The 23,110-nt window shown below is 50.8% G+C and overlaps 1 protein-coding gene across 5 annotated transcripts in view; it reads right to left on the reverse strand.

Moving 5' to 3' along the window:
- The window catches only part of Efcab6 (EF-hand calcium binding domain 6), a 187,378-nt gene that overhangs the window by 39,679 nt on the left and 124,589 nt on the right, over positions 1 to 23,110 (reverse strand). For 4 of the 5 annotated variants that reach the window (XM_021183282.2, XM_021183284.2, XM_021183280.2 and 1 more), the window contains exons 19-23: positions 21,892 to 22,025; positions 18,004 to 18,236; positions 13,624 to 13,720; positions 9,605 to 9,723; positions 479 to 658 (exon numbers count right to left, since the gene is read on the reverse strand). In XM_021183282.2, the coding sequence (XP_021038941.1) occupies positions 479 to 658; positions 9,605 to 9,723; positions 13,624 to 13,720; positions 18,004 to 18,236; positions 21,892 to 22,025 (763 nt within the window). Of the gene's footprint in view, positions 1 to 478; positions 659 to 9,604; positions 9,724 to 13,623; positions 13,721 to 14,751; positions 14,791 to 18,003; positions 18,237 to 21,891; positions 22,026 to 23,110 lie in introns of those variants that run through there. The other variant, XM_021183285.2, reaches the window with a different exon arrangement.

Consider the following 23,110-nt stretch of genomic DNA (forward strand, 5'->3'; position numbering starts at 1 on the left):
CACACAGCTTTGGGCTATCCTTGGGATAAAGTCCTCGAAGCAGAAATGGTGAGTTAAACCACACACCCATCTATTCCTCCATGCATTCATTTAAACGTGTTTACGTGGTGCCTGTGGGCTATCACAGACATTGTATGGTGCCTGTGGGCTATCACAGACATTGTATGGTGCCTGCATTCCAGATGGGCCACTGCAGGGTGCAGGCGCCATGCAGTGCCCAACTAGGAAGGGCAATGTTGAATGGGGGGGGGGGGTAAGATGTGGAAGAACGTGTGAAAAGTGGCTGTCTCGGGAAAGACATGGGTAAAGCTTCCTGTACCGTGGCTCTTTAGCAGAGCTGGTTTCTAGGCTCACCAGCATCACATGATATTATTGTTGCAGCCTTACAGGAGCCCTGTGAGCCCTGTCAGAGCAGCCTTTGCTGTCTGGGCGAATGCAGGCAGAGCCCAGAGGAGGCACCCCACGCTGACACACCCACCTCTCAGTGATCTGCTGTAGCTCCTGGATTTCCTCCTGGACCTGCTTGGGCTTCGTGAAGTGACCCAGGAAGTTGAAGTAGTCTTCCTTGTAGGGCCGATGGACCTTCGGGGAGTATCGAATGCCCAGTCTGTGCAGGAACTCTTGGTACGTGATATAACCCCTTCCCTCGGTGTCATAGCTTTAAAGAAACAAAGACAGTGCTGTCAGCGGGTGGTGTGGAAAGTGAGCTGGCACACAGGGGCCAGGACCACATTGGCCATTTGGGGGACATCTTCTTTGTCAGGTACAAGCAAGGCCAGGAGATATCACAAACGCAGTCCCAGCCCATGCCTCTGAGCCTCTCTGCACCAAGACTTAGCAGGGCTATTAGGTGATCCCCAGGTCCACTGACTTGACAGAGACACGCCCTAAGAGAATGGACCCAAAACACACATCTACCATGCTTTATGGAAACACAGTGGCAAATGCAGAAACTGAACCCCCCTCTGCACACATTTTTTAGTTGGGTCGGGTACCTCCGTGTAAATGGAGTTAGACTAAGGGTTAGAAGAAAATCTTTCAGGAAGCATATTCCACCTCGAAGCCTCAATAAAGGAATAGCACTTGATTCAAGGATGTTAAAAGCCCCCCATCTCCACTTTGAAGAGCCGACAATTACACATACCCAGCAAGAGAGCCTAGAAGGGAAACAAGATAAGAACTGTGTGCTTTGTGCCTTTTAAGTCATTTTCTGTTATCAAGATTTTTCTGAATTATAATTCATTAAAAAGGGAATAATGGAGGTTTTATCTCCTGATGCTATTCACATAGAATAGAATTACTTCAATAAAAATTTGAAGGCAAATGGACTATCTTCTTCTTCTTCTTCTTTTTCCTTTTTAAAGCATTTGTTTTTTAACAGAAAGGTCTTGGTCTACAGGAGCTCCAAGGGACAGCATCTTCTAGTTGAGGCACTCGAGCCTGGTTCCCCTGAGGGGATGATGCTGGGTTTTAGAGGCACTGCTCTGGGTGGCACTTGAAGAGATCCCTCCAAAATGGCCACACTGTACCCTGCCCATGAAGGGGAGTCATCTGTTCCTCTGAGAGTGCTCATTCCTCCTCACAGGCATCGCTGTGGGCAGAAGGCCAGCAGCTGGGGCAGGGGTGCCAGCTCTTGTGCTTCCACTTCGCAAAGAATGCCAGGAGTCAAAATGGCACTCATCCTGCCCCAAGCTAGTGGGCCTGCCTGGATGCCTATAGATGCAATAGATAGCACAGGTCCCACTGTGCTCTGCGGACCTGCGGCTTCCCTTCAGACCTGCCTCTGACATGGGTGAGGAAGTCACCCTCTGGTGGCTTCTTTCCCTCAGCTGAGGGAGCTCGGGGTATGCTGGTACCTGTAAGCAAGGCCCTGCCAACTCCCAGGAGCCGTGGCAGCCCTTGAGGATAAAGGCTCAAACAGCTGCATTATATAGGCTCATTATCACTTATGACTGGCCCGAAAGCCTTTCCCAGGTGTGTGTGATCAGCGTGGCCTTCATACCATAAACCAGGAGATTACAGCCTGCCTTTACCTGTGAGTTTTGCTTTTTAAACAATGCACATGGGGATTGGAGAGGTAACTCGGTGACTAAGAGCACTGACTGTGTAGGATTATCAGCCCCATATGATGGCTTGGAACCAGCCATAACTCTAGCTCCGGGGGATCTGATGCCCTCTTCTGGCCTCCTCAGGCACCAGACACACGTGTAGGACACACACACATTCATGCAGGCAAAACACCCACATTAAGTAAATCTAAAAGAAATACATTAAACAGAGCAAAGGATCAAAAGGGCTCCTGTCTAACCCCAGGGCTAACCCTCGTCTGACACTAGAGTGATACATCATGCGACTCAAGGAAGACACTCTGGACAATGTTCCCAGAACCCCTAATCCCACAGGAGGCTGCTGACACTCTCTCTGTTGGTCCATCCCATCCCAGTGAGAGGTTGGGGGTGGAGGGGGGACCTTTTCACCCTCCCGGGTTTAACATTCCATGATCCTGGCCTCCTTTGGACTCTTAGGGGCTTCTGGGGACTGCCAGGCAGGACCTGCATTTGCTGTTGCTATCTACAAGTCAAGGGTGCTGGGTCCAGGTCATATCTCCTGTTACAGGCAAGCTTCCTGAGATACCACTGTGCTGTATCCATTGCTCCTGACTCTCAGGTCCCTGAGGCAGGCTTGCCGCAGCCATGTGCCCCGTGTGTGTGTGTGTGTGTGTGTGTGTGTGTGTGTGTGTGCGCGCACGCGCATGTGCCCAGACGGTGCACTTCTGAGGCACAGATTTCCCACACAGCTTGCTCTCTGCCGTGACACTTGGGCTGAATGAAAAGGCACTTCTTAATTACTTTATTAATGAAGATGGCAAACAGGCTCTTCTCATCACAGAGACGTGGAAGAGCAGATTGCACAGTCGCAAAAAAAAAAAAAAAATACTGCGATGAATGTGAATAATCGTAGAGCTAATTCTGCTTACATAACCTCACCCTTCATTATGCAATCCTCTGTGTAACATTAAAAGAAAAAAAGCCAACTGTCTATAAAGGTTGAATTTTAAAATCACTGAGCAACAGATACGCCAAGGAAAACGTGTCCTGAGCAGAGGCCCCAGAAAAGCTTTTGCATGTACACACAGGAGTGGTCACGAATTTAAGGTGTAGGCAGGCGACTCTGCCTATGTGCTATGCAGTGTGATCAGAGTCGCACACGGGATCTGCAGACACGCACATCCAGCACTCAGCTTTGCTGAGAGTCTTAGTCCTCTGTGCTATTTAGACAGTGGATTCTTGCATGTATCTCACGAGGACCTTGGAGGACCATGGCCCCGGAGGTAAAGGGCACAGTCAAGGATATGGAACACAACCTGCAGATGACCCAGACCATATGGAAAGGGACCAGGAACCTTGTGCAGCTGGGCTGGGAGGAATTCTCTATGGCGCCATCTTAGAGAGTGGTGTGATGGCCCAAACATCTGCTTTTGGGAATGAAGAGTGGCCAACTTTCTAAGCTGGTGCCCACTAGGCACACATAGTGAATCTTGACAGCAATAGGTGAGGTGGCCTCTACTGTAGTCCCATCCTGTGTAGGCTACTTCTGCTCTCCTAAGCATAGCACTCTCGTCATGGGACATAAGGCTACTCTAGTGTCTACTGGAGTTCTTCCCCATTCCGACCTTTGACAGGGTTTCCAGGCTGAGCCTCATGATTGACAGGTCCCCCACAGTGAACCTCTGTTCCCGTGTGTCTGCCCCAGCCAATCTTCTTTCCTAAGGGGCAGACCCTACTCACTCAGCCTATCTGTCCTGCACGCCCTGTGCAGACATCAACCAGTCGGCATCTAAGGAGGGCATTGCCTTTAGCAATGACAGAAGCCACCTCACTTCCTGTTAATGGAGAACAGGGGTGACAGCCTAGAGGGTGACTCTTTTGTCAGAGTTCTGGGTCAGATTTGAAGGCTGATATACAGCACTCGTACTGTAGAGTGCTGCTTTATAACCGTGTCCCTACTAGGACCCTGCCAGGAATAAACATCAACCAGGCATTGCGAAGCTCCCAGCATCCCGCTGGGGCCTCCTGGCTGGCTGGTGCACGCATGCTCCTGCGGGTCTCCACAGATGCTTCTGACCCAGCAGCTTTCTACAGCACACCCTCTCTATGCACATCCACGACATGTTCTCTTCAGTGTCTCCAATACGTTTGTTTGGGATTCAAATCAGCAGAGTCTCACTGGAGGCCTCAGAAGGCCAGTTACTCCAGGGGAGGCCCCGTCCCACCCCGCCCCGCCCCGCCCCGCCCCACCGTTGTGGGGCCCTGGGCAGACTTTTTCCTTAAAAGCTGAGCATCCCAAGCTCCTGCCAGAGGCTCTGCTCATGGAGTGCTCTTCCCCCACCCATGGCTCTTGGGTTCAATGGCTGCCGATTCTGATGCAGCAGAGGCGTCCTAGAGCTGGTGAGTGGATACTGAGGGTAGAGCTGTCTTCAACTGGGAACCTCAGGAGCCAGTCAGAGTCTCCAAATGACCCCAAGACTGAAGGGGAGCACACCTCCCATGTGGTCAGGGGTCCTCAGAGGCTCCTTTGCAGCCTAGCCAAGCAGGGTGCTCCTGGGTGCTCGGGCTCACAGCTCCAGAGCTGGCTTCAGTGGGCAGCTTCCCTCTGTTCTCTGTATGCCAGCCCTGGTGATGGGGAGTGCCCATGTGTGGACCTCCAGCTCTACAGTCCCCACCTCCTGAGTGAGCACCCACAAGAGAGGAGGAAGCTGCACCCTGGAAGCTGGCTGAGTCTTCCTCGCTTCCCGGGAGGGTGACAAGTCCTCAGGAGCCATCAGGTACAGCGTGGAGTTTGGATGAAGAGGAAAATATGGAGGTACCTGAACCGCTGAGATTTGGGGTCAATGTATTAATTTATCTCCACAGCATAAAGCAGGTCCTTCCAGGCTAATCCACAGCTCAAGGAAGTGCACTTCAGAGGCGCCAGTGAGTGCTGGGTGAACACTGGGTAGTGAAAGCCTCTTCCATCTAGATCTCATCTTCTCTCATACTCGGGCTGTCAGGTAAAAGCATACCACTTTCCTCTGCTTCCTGCTGCCTCCCTGTTCTGACATCTTCGGACACACCCAGACTTCCTGGGCTGGAAGGCATCATGTGGGTCCCAGACTTCCCGGGCCCCTTTGTTTATCAGGAGCAATGGGGTACCCTACCTCCTTTACCCATCAGTCAGCCCTGGGCCGCTCACCTGTCTCACTGCAGCTTTCTAAGGGCAACCTGATGTTAGGACAGTCAGAGGGGAGGCTACAGATGCCCTGAGAACCCCTGAGAGGGTATCCTCACTGCCCACAGCGGCCTCTGCTGTAAAAACGGAAGGCAGGCTTGTTCTCACCAGCAGCCCTGAGGGGCAAAGCTAGGGTGGGGGTTGCTGTGGATGATAACCAGCTCATACACCTGATGTCTGCTCCCCTTGAGCTCCCCTGAACAATCGGAACCCTTCCTGATCTGAATTTCCCTTCGGCTGCCTGTTGTGCCCTCGGGTGCCTTGTGTTCTCCACATGCATCGCACGGGACCCTCACTGTCTGATGGAGCCCAGGGCCCCTGTGGCTGACTGTGTGAGCTGCTCTGGGCATCATCACATCCCAGGCACTTCTGCCTTCTCACACTGCCTCACAATCCAGGCTGCTAAAGGCTGACACCACCTCCTTAATCCTCCACGCTTCTCTCCCTTCTCCCCTCTGGTCCTCCTGGACAGCCAGCAGTCTCCTCCTGCTTGGCACCAAGAGCCCATGGAGTTCAGCTGCCATGCATGGCCACACCACACCTGCTCTCTGGAAGTCCTACTGTCTTCTAGATGCCCTGGTGTCTTAGGGTTTTATTGCTGTGAAGAGACACCATGATTAAGGCAACTCTTAACAAAGGATGACATTTAAATGGGGCTGGTTTCGTCTATCATTGTTATGTCCAGGCAGACATGGTGCTGGAGAAGGAGCTGAGAGTTCCACACTGTGATCCTCGGGCAACCAGGAGGAGATTGGATTCCACACTGGGCAAAGCCTGAACACAGGAGACCTCAAAACCCATCTCCACAGTGACATTCTTCCTTCAACAAGACCACACCTCCTTATAGTGCCACTCCCTATAGGCCAAGCATTCAAACACATGAGTCTATAGGGGCAAAACCTATTCAAACCACCACATTCTACTCCCCAGTACCCATAGGCTTGTAGCCATAACATAATGCAAAATGCGTTCAGTCCAACTTCTGAAGTCCCCATAATCTATCACAGTTTCAAAATGTTTAAAAGTCCAAAGTTCTAAGTCTCTTCTGAGATTCATGCACTCTCCTAACTGTATCCCTTATACAAAATCAAAAAAGCAGATCACATACTTCCAACATATCACGGCACGGGTTATACATCACCGTTCCAAAGTGTTGGGAAGGGAGCACAGTAAGGGAATCCTGAACTAAAGCAAGATCAAAAACCAACTGGGCAAACTCCAAACTCTGCATCTCCATGACTGATACCAAAGTGCTCTTCACATCTCTAACCCCCTTATTTGCTGACTGCAGCACACTTCTTTCTCTTGGGCTGTTCCCACTCTGTGTTTGCAGCTTTTCTGGGTAGGTGTCCCATGGCTCTGTCATCTCTAAACTCTTGTGGGTCTCCAGGTCACTCCAGGCTGCACCTTCACGGCTTCTGGAACATGGCTTCTGCTGCTGATGTTCTTGGTGGCCAACCCATGGTACAGGCATCTCCAAAACAATGGGCTCTTCTGCTGCAACTGGGCTGCACTTTCACCAATAGCCTCTCATAGGCTGTCTTCATGGTGGCAAGCCTCAAATTCTTTGTATGACCCCTTCAGTCCTAGGCCATCAACTGCCACCGAGGCTGCACCTTCACCCATGGTCTCTCTTGGTCTCTCACAGTGCCAAGCCTCAACTGCTCTCTGTGACTCCTTCATGCCTTCAAAACCAGTACCACCTGAGTGATTCTTACATATTACCAAGCCCAGCAGCCAACACAAGATACAACCTTGGCTGCCTCATACAATGGCCTTTCTGGGCCTCCATGTAGGGACACCTCTTACATAACCCTGGCTTCAGCACTTTCTTTAGTAATAGAGGGAAGTTCCTTTCTTGATTCTAAAGCCAGAACCACATGACCAAAGCTGCCAAGTTCTGCTGTTTGCTGTGGCTGGAACATGAACCCTTGTTCAATTAGATCTTCATTAGCTTTCAGTTTTCAATGCTTCCCTTTTCGGTCTAAACTTGGCTGTTCTGGAACTAGCTCTAGAGACCAGGTTGGCCTTGACCTCAGAGACTGCATGCCCATGTCTCCTGAGTGCTAGGATTAAAGGCATGTGTCAATCTGGATCAAAAGATGTGTCATCCCACCTCAAGATCAGGATCAGAAGCCCATGTCTTCCAGCCTCAAGATCCAGATCATGGTGTGCCCTCCATTTCTGAATTATAGTTCATTCCAGACACAATCAAGTTGACAACCTAGAATAGCCATCACAATACTTACTTAGAATAGGTTGCCACGTCCCCTTGGGGACCATCTTTTCTATAAAATGAAAGCTTGGCTGAATAGGATCTTGTCCAGAGGTCACTGTTCCCTTAATTTCATTTAATATCTTTAATTTGTTTATCTCCATGAATAGATTTAGCTCCATTCCACTTCCTGGTGCCACTTTACCTCTTGAACCACACTTTTTGTATTTTTCCTTTGCTTGCTAAGTTTCATCGAAATGCTCTTCGTAAGGTCCTATGAACCCACAGGACAGAGTCTACACTGAGCTGTTTTGAGATCCCCTTTGCCAATGCAATTAACCTAAGTCTCTTCACCTTAGCCTCAGGCAGACTCTTCAAAAGGGCAAAAAGCAGCCATATTCCTTACCAAACTATCATAAAATAATCTCTAGGTAGTATATTAAAATTCTTCTCCTCTGAAGCCTCGTGAGCCGGGCCCCCACAGTTCAAATCACCCTCAAACAATAGCATGGTCAGACCTATCACAGCAATACCTGCTACCAACTTATACCTTAGTTAGGCTTCAATTGCTGTGAACAGACACCGTGACCAAAGCAACTCTTATAAAGGACATTTAACTGAGGACAGCTTACAGTTTTAGAGGTTCAGTCCATTATTGTTATGGCAGGAAACATGACAACATCCAGGCAGACATGGTGCTGGAGGAGGAGCTAAGAGTTCTACATCTTGATCCTCGGGCAGCCAAGAGGAGACTGGATTCCACACTGGGTAGAGCTTGAGCATAGGAGACCTCAAAGCCACACCTCCACAGTGACCCATGTCCTCCAACAAGGCCACACCTCCTAATAGTGCCACTCCGTATGGGCCAAGCATTCGAACACTTGAGTCTATGAGGGGACATACCTATTCAAACTGCCACCACACCTGGCTTCCAGCAGCAGCTGTCCTGGAAAATGACGCCCTCCCATGACTCTCCCTGCTCATCCTTCTGCATGACCCCTCTGTCCCACTCTGCCATTCCAGGGAGGGTGATCCAGACCAATGGATGGCAGGTGAGCTCGAGAGTCCTGCTGGGACAGTGGTGGTGGCAGCTCCTGCTCACTGACAACTGGAACTATAGCAGTTTCTGGGGCAGCACCCAGATATGGCTCATGCTGGGGTAGAGACCACTTTCTGATCTGTAAAAGGCACCCACCCTGATTTCCTCTAGAGTGTGGGGTTGAGTTTGGGACTGAGTAGCCCCTCCTTCCCCAGTTCCTCCTCCTTGGCTCCTGGTCCCTAAGTAACATGGTCCCCTTTAGGCTTTCAGCTCTTCTGACATCTTTGGTTTCTAGATGTTAGAAGCCTTGCATGGAGGCGGGGGAAAGTCAGAAAGTGGAAGGTGTCGCTCAGTGATCGCGACCCCAGCGAGTGTGCAAACACTGAGGCATACCTCCTGGGAACCTGAGGGTCGATCACCACGTACTGAAGAAAGGGGTCATTCAAAGATAGAATCAGAACCCTAAGCTTATAGCTCACGGCACTGTTAGCTCATAACTCTGTTAGCTTCCAGCTCACTGCACTATTAGCTCAGAGCTCACCACACTGTTAACATACTGGAGACTTAGGCATCAACACAGGGAGATATCATGATGGGACCTGGTTCAAATTAGCTAAGTCTAAAACGTATTTGAAAAAAAAAATGGCCCTTACATCAAATCCTGTTCGGTTTAAGAGCACCCTGGGAAACTGCTCCAAGTTGTCATGGTGAGCTTATTTCCTCAATGAACAGCTTGGCAGCAGTGACTGCCACCTCCTGGCATGGGCCAGACTGCCTCTGCCTCTGCCACCTCTGCTGAAGGAGAACCCTGAGATCTGCTGCAGAGAAAGCAGGGCCTGAACTATGACCTCTGCAAACATCTTCACTTGGTACTGCTGCTGGGATACCCACTTCTTCAGAGGCCTGAGGTCCAGCGTGTCCACCCACAGCTGCACTTCTACCAGGAAGGAGGGAGGAGGACATGGGATTGGATGCAACCAAAGAAACCCATCTGCAAGCCCCGAGTCCCCCGAGACCCTGGTGAGAAATTGCACTGAACTGGCCAGACACACAAGAGCAGCCCTGTTACTGATAACACTTACTTTTGCCAAAGCTTCTCAAATTCTCTTGGGGTGAGGGGGATGTCAAAGCCGTACAGCGAGTTCTTGATGTCCCTTCGCCGGAGGATGCCGTTGCCCTCATTATCCGTTTCTATGAAATTCTACAACAGAAGATGGTATTCAGTGATGTGCGGACCTGGAGACTGTCCGCGGCTTCTGGAACACTCTAAGGTACTTCTCTATGTGGTTGTAAGTCTTTCCGTGCCTGAGGTATGGGGGTGTAGGAGCACCCCCATGGACCACCATGCCTGGCTTTTTTAAAATGTGGGTCCTAGGTCTTTATGGTTGTTTGTTTGTTTGTTTGTTTGGAGACAGGGTCTCACTATGCAGCCCTGGATGGTCTAGGCCAGATTGTTCTCAAACTCCCAGATATTTACCTGCCTCTGCCTCTGAGTGCTAGGATTATAGGCGTATGCCACCATACCTATTAAGCAGGTACCAACTGTGCTCTCTCCCCAACATTTAATATTTTTAATGGAACCAGCTAGCCAGATGCATCCATAAAGGCTGGAGAAGCTGCCCAGCAAGGGAGCATCTGACTATATTTACACTAGGGCCTGGGTTTGATCTTGAGCACAGCAAAATTTATTAAGGTGCGTTCATAAGTTACAGCAACTAGATGGGTATACAGCCGGGACCAGGACAGAAAAACTGACCATTGGTCAGATGAAGTATTCACAGGCTCTGTGGGAGGGATGTGAGGTGGAGATAGAGCTGCTGGTACTGAGGGAAAGGTGGACCAGGGACACCTGATCGCCCTGCAGAAGAGCTGAAGGCAGGCATGTCCACAGTGCACACTGGTCTTCATCTCAATGTGAACGTTGGCTCTGATCCCTTGAGGAGAATGGGAGAAGATCTTCACTGAGATCAAGGTGGGATAGCAAAAGCAAAAAAAGAGACCAGCGAGCGTCTCACAGACAGCCCGACGAAGGAAGAGCCAAATGAAAAGATGTATGGTCTCCTTAATCACCAACAAAGTGTGAGCTGGAACTGAAGGAGACAATCCTACACCTTCAGGAATGACAAGCTCCAATGGGAGGACACACTGCTGCAGAGGAGAGCTGAGAAGCGACACACCATCAAAAAGACATCTATTTGGTCGCTGCATTAGTATGCTGCCAGACAGCCTAAGATAATATTCTTCTTCTCCGTCCGGATGGAGGCTGACCCCTTTAAGTCCCTTTCAATGACATGTTTGGATGCTACGACCCCTGCCCCAGCAGTCACAGCTTAAACACAACCAAGCTATCAGCTAGCTTAGGCCTGGCCTGCAGGAATCTTGGAAGGCACTGCGCTGTCCCAAGAGCATGAGAATAGCTGAACAAACTGAACCAGCGCAGGCTGTTAGATTCTTAAGAGCAAGGCCAGGGGAAAGCCATTGCCTAGTGCTTGGGACACACGGGTACAGCTTGTCAGGGCAGACAGCTATGCCAGGAAGACAGAAGCCCCAAGAACCCTTCCTTCTTCCCTGACACTGTGAGCGAGACATTCAGACGGTGCGAGCGTGTACCAGCAAGCCGTGGCTAAGAACTGGATAAGAACTGGGCCAGGTGGGATTCACCAGTCAAGGCATGCTCGACACTTGAAAATCCTCCAGTGTGATCCATCACACGGACAGAGGAGGAAACAGTTACGGGATCATCTCAGCAGCCGCAGAAGCACATGACAAACCCTGACCTTCCCTGATGACGTCACACTCAGCAAACTGGGATCAGGATGGAGCTTCCTGACCTACCCAGCCCCAGAACTGGCAACTGTACCTGGCCGTGAGGACCCGGGAGCTGCCCACTAGGAGCAGAATGGCCTCAGTGGACAGAAATGGGTTAATCCTAGGTCAGAGCAGTGTGGAGGAAGATGGAAGGGGGCTAGCCTGTCACCTTGGAGGGAGGACGACGGCAGTGAGGAGGAGGGAGAGGAAAGGAGGGTGCAGCCCTGCCTCGGTGGGCCACAGCACACTTGTTGAGGGGGCAGTGTGGAGAAGAAGCAGGCCCAGGCTTGAGGGAATCCAACAGAACTTGGCCTGAGGCAGGAGCCAAAAAAGAGCCAATGGGGAGGGCAGATGAGAAAACCAGGCACAGCAAGGTGACCCTTAAAGGCAGCGGGAGAGAGCACTGCAGCATGCAATTGGGACTGTGATGGTTTATATATGCTTGGGCCAGGGAGTGGCACTATTAGGAGGACATGGGATCAGATGCAACCAAAGAAACCCATCTGCAAGCCCTGAGTCCCCCAGACCCTGGTGAGAAATTGCACTGAACTGGCCAGACACACAAGAGCAGCCCTGTTACTGATAACACTTGTTGGAGTGGGTGTGGCCTTGTTGGAGGAAGTGTGTCACTGTAGGCATGGGCTTTAAGACCCTAGTCCTAGCTGCCTGGAGGCCAGTCTTCTTTTAGAGGCCTGCAGATGAAGGCCTCCTCCCACACCATACCTGCCTGGATGCTGCCATGCTCTCGCCTTGAGGATACTGAACTGAACCTCTGAACCTGTAAGCCAGCCCCAATGAAATGTTATCCTCATAAGAGCTGCCTTGGTCGTGGTGTCTGTTCACAGCAGTAAAGCCCTAACTAAGACAGTGAGTGGCCTTCTTTTCTGAGGGAGGTCACTGTGTCCATGGTGACCCTAGACTCAGGAGAAAGTCTGTGCTCATTCCACCCTGTTGTCCCTGTCCTTGTCAGATTGGCTCTCCATGACAGCACAAGCTATGAGATTGCTCATGGGGACATGTGTCTTGGAAAGGGACTTCCTGTCATCTTGTGAGAATGTGGTATAACAGCTCCTACAGTGCTGTTGGCTGTGGTGGGAACCATGGATGACGCTTACCCCGACTCTCCCTTTAAACTTTAAATCTTCCCGAAGCCTGAGCTCTGGTCAGGACTTCCCCACAGGCCCCGAGTTCCACACGGTCCTCGCCAGTGACTCTGAGGGTAAGAACATCCTTGGAAGAATTTAGCGGTGTGTCTTTGGGGATGTTTGTTTGGTTTTTGTCTTTTTTTTTTTCCTGTCTTTTTATCAACTTACAGATTTTGGTTTTTTTTTTTTTTTTTCTATTTAGATTAGATATCTAAATGATTTTTCCAGGCCAGTGCTCTTCAGGGACATGGAATTAAAATGATTCATTCTTTTGGAAAAAGTCTCACTCCAGTTTAGATTAATAAAACAATTCAAACATTTGAAAACCATAAAAAAACCAAAACAACTTGCTGTTCTTTCCCTCCTTCCTCTGCGGTGTGTGATGTGACTCAGGTTGGTCTCAAACTCACCCTGTAGCTGAGGCTGACCTTGAACTCCGGATCCTCCTACTCTACCTCTCTAGAGCTAGGACAATAGTGTGAGCAACCATACCTGAGTTTCCTTTTTTGTTTTTGAGACACGGACTTCCTATGTAGCTCAGTCTGCCTGTGAACTTGCAGGGCTTTCACTACCTTGGCCTCCAGAACGCAAGAATGACAGGCACATGCCGCCAGGAGCAACTTCTTTCCTCCATATCTTTGCGCACGTGCTTGCATTCCAGAGCGCACAGGGAAAGTCATAGGATAACTTAGAAGAATCAGTTCTCTCCCCTTCCTCCATGTGGGGTCTAGGGATTGAACTCAGGTCTACAGGCTTGGCAGCAAGCTCCTATTCCCACTGAGTCACCTCACTAGTCCTTTACTGTGTCTTTAAACATCTTTGATAACTACTCATGTTTCAAGGAAAAAAAATATTTCTTCTTTGAGTTCACTCTCCTTACTTGTTCAAAGTGGAGATCGAATGTTCTCGGTCTCTATAGTTATGCCAGCTCTATGACTTAGCAATGATAGAAATATCCAAATAACTTCATCATAGCTGCAGTCACTGATGGTGCTTTGGTTAGAGCAAAGTCAAGACAGGTCACTCAGAGTGTTAGGGACCAACACTGAGGGTACCTGGAGCTGTGTCCCCTTCTCCACACTGCTCTGGCAGTGGGGTCATCACGGCAATCCTGAACTATGGAGGTGGGCTCCCCCCACTTCCCTTACCTTGGACAGGTCTGCCCATCTGGTTTTGGCTTTCATGATGAGGTACTGATGAGCCTGCTCACAGGCTAGCTCTGAATCTGCAACTTTCTGTTTACATCTGAAGAGAAGAGAATACACAACCGGGTTTAGAAGTGACGGGTTAGGGCTCTCCTAAGGGCCCCCACCCCCAACCCTACCCCTGATGCTTCAAAGGTGCCATTAAAGTCTGTGGTTTCACATCTGGACAGACTCAGTTCTTACAACACAGTCTCATTTCCCCAACTGCATGTCTGGGGGCGGGGGTCTTCTGAAACTTTATTTTCAGATTTAAGAAAAAATGCCCACAACATGCTTCCCCCATCTCTCCCCCACCAACACACGAAGCTTATAGGGCCCATTTCTTCCCTAAGAGTTTGAAAAAGCAGAAAGTATGTATAATATAGGTCATTGAGTGCCTTAGGAAGGGGCTTCAGAACCTTTTAGCTCTGATTTTGCAAGTCCAGATTCAACTGAACAGCAGAGGCACATTACAAAGCATGGAGGTCCCTTCGCCCAGCCCCAGCTACTTTTAATTTTCAAGTCTTATTTTTCTTATTCCTAGTGATGTGTAGGTATGTGGGGGCAGGAAGTGTACATGAGTGCCGGTTTCCTCAGTGGAGCTGCATGGCATGTGGTTGTGAACTGCCTGACAAAGATGCTGGGACCTGAACTTGGGGCATCCCTAAGAGCAGGCCATGTGCTCCTAACCACTGAGACATGACACCCAACCTCTACCATGGCGAATTTTCAAGAGTTAAGCTGTATAGGACTGATAGATGATCCTTATTCCATTATATTTACTTATAGATGAGGGATACTTAAGGTACCTTAGAAAGGCCCTAGACAGGCCTTTGCATGGGGCACAATGGCTGTGGCTAGACAGAGAGAGAAATGGATGTCTGGGCTGCTCTACCCACTAAGCAGATCAGGAAGTTGTGGACAGTTGAGACCACAGGTCAGTGGTTGCCTGTAGGATCAATGTCTTGGCCTTGGGCTCTCTCTATCTGGATCCCAGTATGAACCCTTCTTGCCTCTCCTACTTAATGCTTCTGGTATCCCTGGCTTCACCCCCTCTACCCTCCGAGCAATGCCACGAGTGTCTGGCCTCACCCATGTTTCTTCGACATTTCTCTCCAACTGCCTACTGGCCTCCTCAGAATCACGGAACTTCACGGATGGCAAAGGATCCGCTGCCCTGCCACCCTGGCCTCTGTGGCTGTGGTCCCCACGGGGGCCTGGGAAGAGTGGCAGGACCCTGTGGTGTTTCCCCCCCTCCTGGCTTGTAAGGATGGAAGCCCCGTGAGGTACTGGGGAGTGGAGGCTTTTTGGCAGCCTCGTCCCGTGTCTCTACTTCCTAATGCTGCACACTAGCCTGCGGTACTTTAAGCACGGAGATGAAAGGAGGCTGCATCTTGTTTACACAAGTAAACAACCCCCATCTGCCAGCACAGCAGGAGCGACAAACTGGTAAATAATTTATCTGTGCCAATAAATAACACCACCTGTGAAGAGGCAGGATCCTATCAGAAATGCCAGGCACGTGAGCTTATCTGTCCTGCCAGATGTAGTCCCTCACCTGGGCCTATCAGAGGAGGACCTCGAGATGAGACAGGGTAGGTGCAGAGATCAGCCACCCGATCACCTAGAAAAGCTGTCACAGGGAAGGACCCTCCTCTGTTCTGGGGCTCCATCTCAGATGTAGGTTTTCATGCTGTGACCCACGGTCCACTTCAAACGATCACTCAGAGAACAGCCTGCTGTGCTGACCTGCTCTTGATGACTTTGTGCCCTGGGCAGTCTAGCTCTGGAAGTTATAGAAGATGGGCCTGTCCCCTACAGATACTTGCCTGCATCAGCACAGGCTCCTGGCCTCTAGCTCAGGCCTTCTGAACTCATTCACCCTTTTGAAGACACTCTGTGGCCTGTACTTAGAGATGACTGGTGTCTGAGAGTTCCCGAGACTGGAGCAGAAGCTACATGTGATGCTGAGCGTGTGATGCTGAACATGTGATGCTGAGCATCTGTAATATCAGCACTCAGGGGCAGAGACAGGAACACTGTGTGTGTTCCCAGGCCGGCGTGGGCTCTACAAAGAGATCCTGTCTCAAGACAATCAAAGCTAAAACCCGCACAGGGACTGAACGAATAACAAGCTCATCTCCAACGGCCTTGGGGGTCAAGTGCAGTGAGGACCATTTGGTACAACTGAGGCAGCTTGTGATCTCAGGACTGTTAATAGGTTCTGGTACCCCAGGAAGACATAAATGTGCCATCTGTTACAGGCACAGGTATGGCTCAGAGGCTAACACTGCCACTGGGCCCTGCCCTGGGAGTGTACCAGTGTCCCTGGAGCGGAGCTGCAGTGACTTGCATAACTGGATGAATCCTGTAGCCTCGGGAGGAAGGTTGGGACTATCAAGCTAAAGAAACTAAGAGTGTGAACAGCTGGCAGGGACAGGCCAACCAGTCAACGTGCCTCGAGAATTCTAGCAGGCCCACAGTATCACAGTGCCACAACGCAAATGCCCAGGACATGACCCCAAATTCTAGTAACGAAAACCAAGAAAATCTCATCAACTATTAAGATAAAAGATGGGACCAGTGAGCGTGATGCTGAAGCCATGAGATCCGACAGTGGCTGCTGTAGCCCAAAGGCCTGCCCGGGAGAAAAGGGTGAGTGGGTCCTTGAGAGGGAGGACTGGGCACATGGAAGTTCTAAGTCATCTTTTACTCTGGGGCTGCTGAACCATCTTTCTAGAGTACATCTGATTCCTCTGGCCACGGCATGTAAACCTACCCACCTGCTGGAGAGGGGAACCCTGCCACCCGCGTGGGACTTCTTCATACTCAGCTCCCCCTGCACTCCTTCCCACCGTGTCTCACCGTGGAGCCGCACGTCTGCCAGCAACTTCCAAATGTGCCTGCAGCGTCTGCTCTGCGATGTTTTGCCAGTGTTGTTCTCTGGCCTTTAACAGCCTTCCGTCCGCTGACAGACTCCTACTCACACTTCAGGGCCCCACTCAAGAGTACCCACTTCTGGACACCTGTCTCCACCCTCCTTGTGCCTCAGTGTGGCTCTTGACTCCCGTGTCATCTTGGCTTCCAACCTGAGTTCCTGATGCAGCCTTGAGCCCTGTTCACATTGGGTCACTGAGGCCCATGGCGTTGCCCATCACTGAGTTAACTCACTGCAAATATCCAGTAAGCAAACAGATACAAACAAGGACAAACCACTAGATGGCTAAGCCTATGCTCTGGTGGTAAAGTTTCCACGGCCATTCTGCGCACACTTTCCAAAGTATTCTTTGGCAGGATTTTTAAATTGTTCTTTTAACTTCTGCATCTGCATGAGCATGTGTCTGTGTTCAGTGCATGTAAGTACAGGTGCCCAAGGTGGCCAAAGATTCAGATCTCCCTGAAGCTGGAGTTACAGGTGGTTGTGAGGAGCCTAATATAGGTACAGAGAACCAAGGCTGGGACATCTGTAAGAGCAATACAGGTTCTTAATCTCCCCAGACCCACAATGTTTGTTTTTAATGATGGGTATGTATATAGGTGAGTGTATACATGCAGATAATCCTATGGGGGGGGAAGGTATTGGGTCCCTTGGATCTGGAGTTCTGGGTGATGTTCATAGGTGGTGACCCTAACTCTGATCTTAAGAAGGTCAGAGACACAAATAGTGAACCCAGAGTGGACTGGGACTCTCCTTCTGCCCAGGGTGAGGCCTTGTGGGCGAGGCAACAGAGTAAGGGCGTCACTTTCTGGGACAGGCTGACAGCAGGTCCCTGCATCTCCTAAGAAACAGCCATAGATAGGTTTGGGCCTTCCTAAACTCTCACCCATGGCCCAAATGAACGTCGGGAGCTGAGGAGGAGTTGGGGGCACACCCTGTTCATGTGAACAGTTGTTGAGTTTACTTGATGGGACATTTGAACCTTGGTCCCATTCAGCCCTCATCTTCCTTCCCTTGAGTGGCCTCAGACAACAGAGGCTATCCAAAGTTTTCTAATGCTTCAGCCTTGAAAGGCTGAGCAGAAAGCCATGCCCCTGACTCCAGGCAGAGACATGGACAAGAGAGTACACGCACGCACGCACGCATCTGTATGTTTGAGAAAAGGCCTGGTAAGCAGTGAGCTGTGAAGTCACATCCCCATGGTGGAACCATGGGCGTCTTATCTGATTGTTCTGCCTACCACGTGGTGTGCACATGCGCAGGTGTGTGCGTGTGTTTTCTAAACTCAGAAAGGTGGGGGGGAAGGTGGCTCCAGGGTCATTTTTGTGTGCCACTGTGGCTGCAGCAGAACTGCCAGTCTTCCGGGTGGAGTATCAGGCACGCACCGATGGCTCTGACCTTCTTACCTGATGAGCCTTTGAGGTGCCTCGTCTGATTTCCAGGGCCTCTTCTCACACAGGTTCTGGAACTCTCGGAAGTTTAGAGTGACACTAAGTCTCAGGCCCAGGAGGCTGAGGAAGCGCTCAAACTCGAGGTCGACCATGTTGAGCTGTAGGTACTGCAGCAGTCTGTGAAGATCCTGCATGCTTATTATGCCATCCCTGTCCAAGTCTATTCTAAAGAAGGCGGAGTACACGTCCTAGAAACAAAACACACAGGTCAATGCACTTCCCTTCCTGCCTCCGTGCCACTCCCAGACACACACACACACACTCACTCACACGCACACACACGCGCACAGGGACACAGGTGGCCTACGGGCCTCTCCGGGAAGTGGGAAACTTAAGGTGTTGGGAGAGTGTAGACAGCTTGGGATACCTGCACGTCCTGTGCCTGCACTGTACATGGAGTGAGGAGAGTAGGCGGGGCTTCCTGGAGAAGGCAAAACTCTCCCTGCCCCTGAAGTGTTTGGAAGGTCTGACCACATCTCTTTTCTGATGAGCAAACCCTAAGGCCAAGCTTCACAGCCAGGAGCCACCTGGGCCAGGGCTCAGTCTGGAAGGCTGGGCAGCGGCCCTTTGCTCTGTCCATGGTGCTGCCCAGAGGCCCCCATGATTGGCATATGAAGAAACAGGTTCAAGGGTCACTGAGTGCTGGTATACCCCCAAAGCACTCTAGTTAGTTGCACCCTCTTACTATCAGTGTAACTTTGGGTAAGGCACCTGACCTTGTCACCCTTTGCCTTCTCACCTATAAAATTGCTAAAGAATGTGCCACACTTTGGAGGCCATTTGGCGTGTTCTGTGAGTATCCTAAAAATGCTGTTTGTCGCTATGTCTGCTGCTTAAAATCAGAGAGCAAGGGGACCGATACCTGCCTGTGGCCACAATATGCACTGTTCCCTGGCTCACAAAGCTGCTGACATGGTCCTAGCGCCCTGTTCCCAGGGATCCCTTATGCCGCCCTCTCCTGGGAACTTGTCTGGAGTCTTGAAGATCCCGCAGTGTTCCCTTCAGGCTACAGCTCCCCAGCAGGAGTTGTTCAGAACCCCGAGGAGCCTGTTTCATGTTAGCATCTAATTAGGTGCTTTGGGTTTTCGTGGCAAGTTCTAGCCAAGATACCTCACTGATTCAGTCACCAGACATTCCTATGTGCAGCAGTCACCATGCTGAACAGCATGGAGATACTTTAGATGACGCTGGCTCTGCCTCGGAGTCACTGCATGCAGAGGGGAGAGGGCTCTGCCAGGGGCTTAGTAGGGCTGCAGACTCATCCCCGTTCACTGGTTCCCTCTAGCTCTGGCTCTGAGCCTCTCATACTGCAGACTCACTGTGCAGATGGCCAAAGGCAAACGTCTTGCTCAATCCTCACAGGCCTCTTGCCTTGGCAGATGGAAGCTTGCCCTTACTAGATGCTCAGAACACAGACTCAGAGTCCCAAGTCCTCCTGTTTGTGTCTCATGGATATGTCACACATCAGACTTGCTCCCTGCACCTAGAACCTACCCTTCTCACCCACCTGTCTTAATCCCACCCAAAGCCCTGATCCCTCGGGAACCTAACAGAATCCTGGTCATCAACCTATCTACATCAGGTAATGCCTGTTCTCCAGCCTCTCATGCTGCCCAGCCTCTGTGCTCTCCCTTATAGCCCAACTCATTAACCCTTATCCCATTCCCCCACCTGCCCCACTCTCTGATACCCAAGGATGCCCCGGGTCATGTTGATGAACCCTCTCTCCACAGTCCCAGTGCCTTCAAAGCTTATTTCTACCTCACTCCTTGCCTCTGCTTGCAGGCTGACTCAAGGAGCACAAGACTGGTGCTCCTATCTGCCTGGCTCCATCCCCAGCTCCCAGAGCAATGCCCTGCATGTTATGTGATGAAGCTTGCTGGGTAAATGAGGCTGAGTATGCTCTGGGTACCTGTGAGGTGCTAAACTCTTGGTGAGGATGGAAGCACAGCCCTCTCACAGTCTGCCAGGGAGTCAAACACGGAGCCAGTAACAGCACTCCAATGTGACTTACGCAGCAGCCATGGGTGAGACCAGTCTCCCAACAACCCTCACTGCTGTGCTATAGGCACAACTTAGATGCTGAGGATCCAGTACCCATAATCCTCACAAGTGTACAAACTTCAGTCTCACAATCCCCTTCCCCAGCATGACAATCCTGGGTAGCAAATCACACAGGACTTGCATCTCAACAGACACACTCTAGTTTCTGGCTATTGCAGCCAACAGCTGTTGGGCTTTGGGTAAGCTTCCATCTCTGACCATCAGCTTCCTCAATATCTACTTTATAAGGTGGGTAGAGAGTAAAGCAAATGTTACGCGTGCGCCACCTGGCACGTGATGAGAACTCTCACTGAGTCGCCAACTAAGCAAGCATGGATCGCAGTGTGTGCAAGCAGGTGGTAGTGGCGGTGGGTGGAGAGAGAATGATGGGATTGTGGCTCAATCTGTTTACAATGGCACACAGGCTGAGTCCCCGAGAGCCAGCAGATCCCTGTGGCTCACATGAGGGGCTTAAAGAGGACCAGGGAGCATCCCAGAGGACATGGAGCATCCCAAAGGACACGGAGCATCCCAGAGCACAGGGAGCATCCCAAAGGAGAGAAATTGCCCAGGAAAGGAACAGAAAGTGCAAATGAGAAGAGGGCCATGCCAGATCAGAGCCAGAACGGGGAGTCAGAGTGAACAGGCAGCTGGGCTGAGCCCCGTGTGGGTGGAGCACCCTGCAAGATCAGAATCAGACTGTGCGGTGGAAAACGGAGCATAGAAAGGCAGCTCATGCCATCTTCCTGTGGTCCTGCTTCATTCTGCTCACTGTTTTGAAAAATGGAATGCGGCACAAAAGCCCAGCTCTGCAGATGCAGGCAGAGACATGCTCCTGCACCTGCCCTTGCCAGCCAGGTGACCAGGTTGAAGGTCAAGGCCATAGGAGCCACAGAGGACCTGGATATGGCTCCTACCAGGGCATATCCTCAATTCACCACAGGGTCTCTGGTTCTCCTGGCTTCCTCCCTACCCACCCGCTGCCTCCCAGTGGTCTGCCCATCCACCCACATTCCTGAGCAGTTAGGATGGGCCTGCTATTCCTCCCCAAAGTCAAGTGCTCTGTCCTCACACAGACAAGATTGCTAAGCTCATCTTTCTTCTTCTCTAAACCCTTCCTACTTCTTACCATGGAGTTTGTTGGGACCATTTATCTACCTTGTCCATTGAAGGTCTCATGTGCAGGGAGTCCATTCTTGTGCCCTGCTGTTTGCCTTCCCTTAGAGAGCCCTGTTAGTTCCTGGCCAGCTTAAGCTAGGCTTCTTATCTGCCTTCTCTTTTCTTTCCTACCAGAATTGGACTTGAGCTTCTGACCTGGAGCAGGGGCCCCTTCATCCTCTGGACTAGTCCACCTTAAAGGGTCCTGCCTTGTTGTCCCACAGACCTCCTCAGCAGCTAGCCACAGTGTCTATGAGTTGCCACTCCCTGTTTGTGTCTTGGACAAGAGTAGACTCTAGGCAGGGCACCCCAACATTTAGTGCAGACTCTGGAAGGCAGTGAGCATGCATAATTTGGTGCATAAGCGCAAGTGGGCCCATGCAGGATTCCAAGTCCGCTGTCCCACACATGGCCATGCTCCCTAGGAGAGGTTTCTTTATTTCTGCCATCAGTGTTGACTGTGCATCTCAGAAGACGGGGCTCTAAGAGTTAGGCTCCCCAACCCAAGGTCAGTGCCTATCTTTCTATGTCCCCTGTAGCTACCAGGCCTGACTAGATACCAGAGCTCATGCATGTGTGAGCTGTGGAGTCAGAGCAGGGTAGAGCCTTAGAGGAGCTACGATGTAGAGAGCTACATGTTACCCGGAAGGATTCCTTCAGTTTCTTGGGGAAAATTCTCAGGCATTCCTCAGCAGATATGAAGTGCTCATCCATGTTCGTTCTTGAGGCTGTGCGTGACTGCAATGGGACAGTTTCCAGTCCGCTCAGCATACAGTCTAAAAGGGAAACAAGTGGAGAGTGTCCATGAGCTCTGCAGCCACACCTCTGTGACTACCTTAGGACCTGCTCCTTCTCTCCTGAAACCTGGTTGAGAGACCCCATGAGGCATGGCATCCCCATGGGTGCAGCATAGCACTGTTCTGTAAGGGTCTGCCTCCCTCACCTCCCAACGTATCTTAGGAAGGCTCTTATCTCAAAGGGAGTTTGGTTCCCACAACATGGGGACACACGGCATGTGGTACCCTTGGCGCGTACACCTGCCCCATGCTTCTCTCCTTCCTTGCTTCATCTCCTGATTCCCAAGGCCTCTCCCTTGTCCTTGTTCATTAAGTCAGCAGGCTTTCCTCACCATGTATCCTTGCCATAGGGCATCACTGATAACAGCGAGTCAGTGGAGCACCACAGAGTTCACAGCCTGGGACTAGAGAGGGGCTTCTGGTCAGGGGCCAATCTGCACTTAGCAGAGACTGTCACAGGGTGAGCATGCGGTGTTTGTGTTTTGAATAATGAAGTAGGAATGAGTGAGTCTAAGCTGGCTCCATCAGCAGTTGGCATGCCCCTAGCAAAGAGGCGTCCTTACCTGTCCCTTAACGATGGCAGAGCCACTCGGGAGAGGGGGATCTGAGTTAGATCCCTCCGGCTACAAGAAGAGCTAGAGTTACACACTCCCTTTTGGTGCAAGGAAGTGTATGGTGTACTAGAAATGGGGTTCATGGGGACCCTGGCTGTCCAGACAGTACTCAGGATTGCACAGCTGGACCTTTGATAGCCATTTATAGCCTCATCACTCACCCCATGCTCACCAGGTTGGGGTCAACAGACTATACATTCTAGGACATGGCTGCAGTAACATGTGGGGTCTTTGGGGGGGTAGCAGGGTACCCTGACTTCTACTCTCTCCATCTCAAAGTAGGGGCTGATTACTGCTTGGAAGATCATCAGAGCCGATCCCTCCACAATGAGCAACACACACACACAAATACACACATATCCACATACAGACACACACACATACACAGACACATATATACACACAGATATGCATACACAAACACACTCAAACATATACACATACAAATAC

The sequence above is a fragment of the Mus caroli genome, chromosome 15, assembly GCF_900094665.2.
Source record: "Mus caroli chromosome 15, CAROLI_EIJ_v1.1, whole genome shotgun sequence".
NCBI lineage: Eukaryota > Metazoa > Chordata > Mammalia > Rodentia > Muridae > Mus > Mus caroli.